This window comes from Xyrauchen texanus, chromosome 25 (genome assembly GCF_025860055.1).
Source record: "Xyrauchen texanus isolate HMW12.3.18 chromosome 25, RBS_HiC_50CHRs, whole genome shotgun sequence".
NCBI classification, from domain to species: Eukaryota; Metazoa; Chordata; class Actinopteri; order Cypriniformes; family Catostomidae; genus Xyrauchen; species Xyrauchen texanus.
In genome coordinates, this window is record NC_068300.1 from 942,450 (window position 1) to 949,949 (window position 7,500).

The 7,500-nt window shown below is 46.2% G+C and overlaps 1 protein-coding gene across 1 annotated transcript in view; it reads right to left on the minus strand.

The window, feature by feature from the left end:
• The window catches only part of ctc1 (CTS telomere maintenance complex component 1), a 36,302-nt gene that overhangs the window by 11,556 nt on the left and 17,246 nt on the right, over positions 1-7,500 (minus strand). Inside the window, exons 12-16 of the mRNA XM_052091433.1 lie at positions 4,604-5,021; positions 2,486-2,575; positions 2,234-2,362; positions 2,092-2,141; positions 1,809-1,915 (exon numbers count right to left, since the gene is read on the minus strand). Coding sequence (XP_051947393.1) covers positions 1,809-1,915; positions 2,092-2,141; positions 2,234-2,362; positions 2,486-2,575; positions 4,604-5,021 — 794 coding nt within the window. The remainder of the gene's footprint in view (positions 1-1,808; positions 1,916-2,091; positions 2,142-2,233; positions 2,363-2,485; positions 2,576-4,603; positions 5,022-7,500) is intronic.

Consider the following 7,500-nt stretch of genomic DNA (forward strand, 5'->3'; position numbering starts at 1 on the left):
CACCTCTACCACCACAGCCACCTCACCCTCCCTCTGAGAGAGCTCTCCGGCCACTGCCACAACGATGAACTCTCGATGAACACGTACAACTGATAACAGCTCTCAGTGATGTGCGTCCCCGCTACAGTAGCAGCAACACGCACAAATGTTTACAGAACAAGCGGGAACCCGCTGTGCCAGTAGCTTTTTCTATATCGGTTATCTTAAGTGATACGTATGGCAAACCATAGATAACAGACCCATTTCAAATCTTCCTTTCATAGGCAAAAGCATTGAAAAGTTTGTTCTTAGTCTCGAATGGCTACTTGGACAATATCCAGTGTGGTTTCCGGCAGCTCATAAAGATCCTTAAAGATATCTGGCTAAACACTGATTCAGGCGTAATATCAGTGCTGGTGAGATCTCAGTGCTGCTTTTGACCACAAGATTCTCCTGGACAGATTGGAGAACTGGGTATGGCTCTCTGGGACGGTCCTTCGCTGGTTCAGGTCTTATAGACAAGAGAGGGGTTACTATGTGAACATAGGCAACTATGAATCTGAGTGGACATCCATGACGTATGGAGTCAAACTAGGCTCAGTTCTTGCACTGCTCCTGTTCAACTTGTATATGCTCCCACTAGTCCAAATGATGAAAAAGAACCCAATTGTGTATCACAGCAATGCAGATGACCTATCGCCAAATCACTACAGCCCCACAGACTCTCTGTGCCAGCGCATTGATGAAATTAACTGCTGGATGTGCCGAAACTTCCTTCAGTTAAACAACGACAAGACAGAGTCCATTGTATTTGGCAACTAAGGTGAAATTCCCAAGGTGAACACATAACTTCGGGGTCTAAAGACAAAAAATCATGACATCTTAGTGTCACTTTGGAGTCAGACCTTAGTTTCAGTAGTCACATCAAAGCAATAACTAGATCAGCCCACTATCATCTCAAGAATATAGCCAGAATTAGATGTTTTGTATCCAGTCATGCATTCATCACCAGTATGGTGGACTACTGCAATGGACTCCTCACCAGCATTCCCAAAAAGACCATTAGACACCTGTAGCTCGTTCAGAATGCCACTGCCAGGACTATCACCAGAACCAAAAACATCTGAGCATACGACTCCAGTCCTCAGGTCTTTACACTGGCATCCAGTCACATTCAGGATCGATTATAAAGTACTATTACTCATTTATAAATCACTCAATAGCCTAAGACCTAAATATATTTCAGATATGCCTGTTGAATATAAACAGACCTCTCAGATCATTGGGATCAAGTCAGTTAGACATACAGAGGGTTCACTCAAAACAAGGTGGGACAGCGTTTAGCTATTATGCCACCCACAGCTGGCACCGGCTTCCAGAAGAGGTTAGATGTGCCCCAACAGTAGCCACCAACAGAGAACAATACGCTTTTAAAATCCATAGAGGACCCAGCTGTCAGCCCCTACAGATTATAGTTGAAGAATGAGGGCAATTACTTCGGTGTAAACTTCATCAACCAACAAAACCAGGATAGGCAGATTGAGAGGGGTCCTGACAGTCCACGCTCACGATAGCGCTCACGCTAGCGCTCACTCTAGCGCTCACTCTAGCGCTCACTCTAGCGCTCACTCTAGCGCTCACGCTAGCGCTCATGCTAGCGCTCATGCTAGTGCTCACTCTAGTGCTCACGCTAGTGCTCATGCTAGTGCTCTTTATTAAGAATCTAGCAGTGGCCGGATGTAGTGCTGTCTTGATTGGGGACATCCGTAGAAGGAAAATAATAGTCTGCAGACTTTGAATGGAAAACCTCGTCCCTCTTGGGGTCAAACCTTTGGCAGCAGTCACTGACGGGATGCTGGGTTTGGTTGCATTCTCCTGCTGTAATGTGATTCGCTGAGAGATGACTCCATAAAAGGAGATGATCTCAAGAGTGGAGCTGTCAAAACACAACAAACACAGATTATGTGTGTGTGTGTCAATACTAAAAACGGCCTTATAGTGGTTCATAAAGGCACTAAATTATATCTATTGATATCTAAATAAAGCAAGATGTTTTTGTGGGGTTTGTCTTGACTTTGACTTTGAGGAAATTAATTTGAGTGTGATTGATACCTGGAGTGAAGAACTTCAGATACTGTCATTAATGAAGGAACATCTGCAGCCTGAGGAGACAAAACAAATACACAACCATTAAAACATTTGTGTACTTGTACGGTCTCTGTACACGTGTGTGTGTGTGTGTGTGTGTGTGTACCTGTGTGTCAGGCGGTTGTTCGGTCAGTGTGTGTATGCGCCACTGTGGCTGCATCAGGAGGGCGGGGCTACTGAGCAGTTTAACTCCGCCTCTCACCGAAACACTCTCTGCTTTTAACACACTCACATCCTGACAGAAAAAGAGAGAATGGCATAAAATGAACACAAGCTCCAATCTGATTGGCTGCTGTACGTAGTGTGTGTGTGTGTGTGTGTGTGTGTGTGTGTGTGTGTGTGTGTGTGTGTGTAGTACCTCTGTGTTGAGAGTGATTAATCTGTACACAGTTCCAGGATGAAGGACAGGAAACCACCGAACACACTTCTCTGTAAAGTGCAGCTCCATCTGTAACACACACACACACACACACACACACACACACACACACACACACACACTTACAAATAAGATACTAGCCTCAGGCACATTAAAACTACACTTCCACTAGATGGCAGCAAGTCCTAGAAATGTTTTATTTTTTTTTTTTTCATTTCTGATGATCTGTTTTGCATTATTGATGTCTTACAGAAATCATATTTCACTTTGTGATTCTTTTGAACTGTGGTATTAGTGCAACAAAGTAAACTATAGAGTCATATCCCTGAGAATGAGAGCTTTCATTTGATATATGACATGTCCATTTTACTTTTATTTTCATATTATATCAATATGTCTACCACATTACCTCTAGGTGGCGCTGATTAAGTAACATAAATGCAGAAGTGATGGTATCTCTGACAAGTTCAGATTCTAAGCTTTCAGATGACACCTCACATGCCTGACATATTTATACATAGTTTACAATTTAAACATGAGATTATTCTCAATTTAGCGCCCCCCTTTGGACCCCCAGGCAGGCCCGAAGTGTTTAACGGGTAAAGAGAATAAAAGAAAAGGTGTGTTCCCAATGAATTTCCATGACATTTTCAGGCGATTTGTGATTACTGGTACATCATTTTAAAAATAATTTAGATTAAAATTTGCTAATGAATCGTTTAGATTAATTTGTGATTTGTGAAATAATTTGTCGAAAAGAACAGACTAAATAAACGATTTATTGACAAGACATTGCTATGGCTTGCGACTAGCAAGTTTTACTCTACACAATCTCTACGAAAGAGTCACATTTAGCATATGAAATATTTTAAAACGCTGAAAAACTGAAAGATAAATACAAAAATACTGTATGTGTGCACTTTAGACATTCCCATGACTTTGAGGCCTAGAAAACCAATTTTATAAATTCCATGATATTTTTGATGAATGTGGGAACCCTTTCATGTCTGTGTATCTCAGCGAGTACTGACGCTGACTATCACACCTGGAGTCGTGAGTTTGAATCCAGGGCATGCTGAGTGACTCCAGCCGGGTCTCCTTAGCAACCAAATTGGCCCGGTTGCTAGGGAGGGTAGAGTCACATGGGGTAACCAAATTGTCCCGGTTGCTAGGGAGGGTAGAGTCACATGGGGTAACCAAATTGTCCCGGTTGCTAGGGAGGGTAGAGTCACATGGGGTAACCAAATTGTCCCGGTTGCTAGGGAGGGTAGAGTCACATGGGGTAACCAAATTGTCCCGGTTGCTAGGGAGGGTAGAGTCACATGGGGTAACCTCCTCGTGGTCACTATAATGTGGTTCTCGCTCTCGGTGGGGCGTGTGGTGAGTGACTCCAGCTGGGTCTCCTTAGCAACCAAATTGTCCCGGTTGCTAGGGAGGGTAGTGTCACATGGGGTAACCACCTCGTGGTCACTATAATGTGGTTCTCGCTCTCGGTGGGGCGTGTGGTGAGTTGTGCGTGGATGCCGCGGAGAATAGCGTGAAGCCTCCACACACGTCTCCACGGTAACGTGCTCAACAAGGGTGGCGGAGGACAAGTCTCAGTCGTCTCCGCTTCTGAGACGTCAATCCGCGCATCTGATCACGTGACTCGTTGTGCATGACACCGCGGAGACTCACAGCATGTGGAGACTCATGCTACTCTCCACGATCCACACACAACTCACCACACGCCCCATTGAGAGAACCACTAATCACCACCACGAGGAGGTTACCCCATGTGACTCTACCCTCCCTAGCAACAGGGCCAATTTGGTTGCTTAGGAGACCTGACTGGAGTCACTCAGCACGCCCTGATTCAAACTCACGACTCCAGGTGTGACAGTCAGCGTCAATACTCGCTGAGATACCCAGACCTCAATGAGAGCATATTTGATGCTAACTGTACAGTTAAGTGCACCAGTGAGATTTCATTGTGGGCAGAGCTACATGTGTGATGTCACAGAAATCAAATACAGTTAGTTTGGACAAAACCTCAGATGTATTTTGAAGCAATATGATTTGTTGAATGGTGTAAAGCTGTGAACGTGTGATTCATACCGTCGTTCTCGCTCCGTCTCTCTCTCTCACCCGTATCCGGCAGTTCTTCGGGTCGCTGCTCCAGCTCTGAACATCTCCCAGACACGTTGCTCTGACCACAAACGCCAGCTGCAGAGTGTGTGCGTCACCGGACATGGAACAGTTCCTGAACGTCACGCCCTGTTTCGACTCGAGCCTGAACACCACACTCACACATGGGGTCAGAGGTCGTTTAGCTGTTGGAGCAACACTGACATCATCATCAGCATCATCCTCTCGGAGTCTCTTAGCAGTTTCTCTCCTGTTGAACGTCTCACCGCTGTCATCCTGATTGTCTCGTCTCTCTGTGGACTCTGAACTCACGACTGTCAAACGGGCGCTCATGGACGCAGATGGACTGATTATGATCAGATCATTCACACACAGCTGAAGATACACCCTGAAAACACACACACACACACAATACAACATTGTAGAGCAGAGGAGGGCGGGGTCGGGGTGGAAGAGGGATAAAGGTGGCCCTGTGTGTGGTTATGTCTGTGTGTTTGACCCCCTGTCATTGGTGCCGAAACCCAGGGAGGAGGAGGGATGCCCGTCGCAGAGTCCTCGACACTGTCATTCACCCAGTGGAGCGCTGCTGCCATCCGCCGGGGGACGGAGAAGCTCCCCTGGGTGGACGGCAGTGTCGAGGACTTTGCAACGGGCATCCCTCCTCCTCCCTGGTTTCGTAACTTTCCCAGGGCATCCCTTCCCCACACGGACATGGGGAATGGCCGCTGTCCACGGGGCGAGTGGGGACTGGACTCCCCGACCGGCTGGCGTGATGTAGCCGATGTGTGTGTGTGTGTGTGTGTGTGTAACTGCAGTGTTTGTGTGTGTGTGTGTGTGTGTGTGTGTGTGTGTGTGTGTGTGTGTGTGTGTAACTGCAGTGTTTGCAATTGCATTGTTTGTTTGTTTGTGTGTGTGTGTACCTGCAGTGTTTGTGTGTGTGTGTGTGTGTACCTGCAGTGTTTGTGTGTGTGTGTGTGTGTACCTGCAGTGTTTGTGTGTGTGTGTGTGTAATTGCAGTGTTTGTTTGTGTGTGTGTGTGTACCTGCAGTGTTTGTGTGTGTGTGTGTGCGTGTAACTGCAGTGTTTGTGTGTGTGTGTGTGTGTGTGTGTAACTGCAGTGTTTGCAATTGCATTGTTTGTTTGTTTGTGTGTGTGTGTACCTGCAGTGTTTGTGTGTGTGTGTGTGTGTGTGTGTGTGTGTAACTGCAGTGTTTGCAATTGCATTGTTTGTTTGTTTGTGTGTGTGTGTACCTGCAGTGTTTGTGTGTGTGTGTGTGTGTACCTGCAGTGTTTGTGTGTGTGTGTGTGTGTACCTGCAGTGTTTGTGTGTGTGTGTGTGTAATTGCAGTGTTTGTTTGTGTGTGTGTGTGTACCTGCAGTGTTTGTGTGTGTGTGTGTGTGTGTAACTGCAGTGTTTGTGTGTGTGTGTGTGTGTGTGTGTAACTGCAGTGTTTGCAATTGCATTGTTTGTTTGTTTGTGTGTGTGTGTACCTGCAGTGTTTGTGTGTGTGTGTGTGTGTGTGTGTGTGTGTGTGTGTGTGTGTAACTGCAGTGTTTGCAATTGCATTGTTTGTTTGTTTGTGTGTGTGTACCTGCAGTGTTTGTGTGTGTGTGTGTGTGTACCTGCAGTGTTTGTGTGTGTGTGTGTGTAATTGCAGTGTTTGTTTGTGTGTGTGTGTGTGTGTACCTGCAGTGTTTGTGTGTGTGTGTGTGTGTGTGTAACTGCAGTGTTTGTGTGTGTGTGTGTGTAACTGCAGTGTTTGCAATTGCATTGTTTGTTTGTTTGTGTGTGTGTGTACCTGCAGTGTTTGTGTGTGTGTGTGTGTGTGTGTGTACCTGCAGTGTTTGTGTGTGTGTGTGTGTGTGTGTACCTGCAGTGTTTGTGTGTGTGTGTGTAATTGCAGTGTTTGTGTGTGTGTGTGTGTGTGTACCTGCAGTGTTTGTGTGTGTGTGTACCTGCAGTGTTTGTGTGTGTGTGTGTACCTGCAGTGTTTGTGTGTGTGTGTACCTGCAGTGTTTGTGTGTGTGTGTACCTGCAGTGTTTGTGTGTGTGTGTGTGTGTGTGTGTGTGTATGTGTACCTGCAGTGTTTGTGTGTGTGTGTGTGTGTGTGTGTGTGTAACTGCAGTGTTTGTGTGTGTGTGTGTGTGTGTGTGTAACTGCAGTGTTTGTGTGTGTGTGTGTGTGTGTGTGTGTGTGTGTAACTGCAGTGTTTGTGTGTGTGTGTGTGTACCTGCAGTGTTTGTGTGTGTGTGTGTGTGTGTGTGTGTGTGTAACTGCAGTGTTTGCAATTGCATTGTTTGTTTGTTTGTGTGTGTGTACCTGCAGTGTTTGTGTGTGTGTGTGTGTGTGTACCTGCAGTGTTTGTGTGTGTGTGTGTGTGTGTGTGTAATTGCAGTGTTTGTTTGTGTGTGTGTGTGTGTGTGTGTACCTGCAGTGTTTGTGTGTGAGAGTGTGTGTGTGTACCTGCAGTGTTTGTGTGTGTGTGTACCTGCAGTGTTTGTGTGTGTGTACCTGCAGTGTTTGTGTGTGTGTGTGTGTGTGTGTACCTGCAGTGTTTGTGTGTGTGTGTGTGTGTACCTGCAGTGTTTGTGTGTGTGTACCTGCAGTGTGTGTGTGTGTGTGTGTGTGTGTGTACCTGCAGTGTTTGTGTGTGTGTACCTGCAGTGTTTGTGTGTGAGAGTGTGTGTGTGTACCTGCAGTGTTTGTGTGTGTGTGTACCTGCAGGGTTTGTGTGTGTGTACCTGCAGTGTTTGTGTGTGTGTGTGTGTGTGTACCTGCAGTGTTTGTGTGTGTGTGTGTGTGTGTGTACCTGCAGTGTTTGTGTGTGTGTGTGTGTGTGTGTACCTGCAGTGTTTGTGTGTGTGT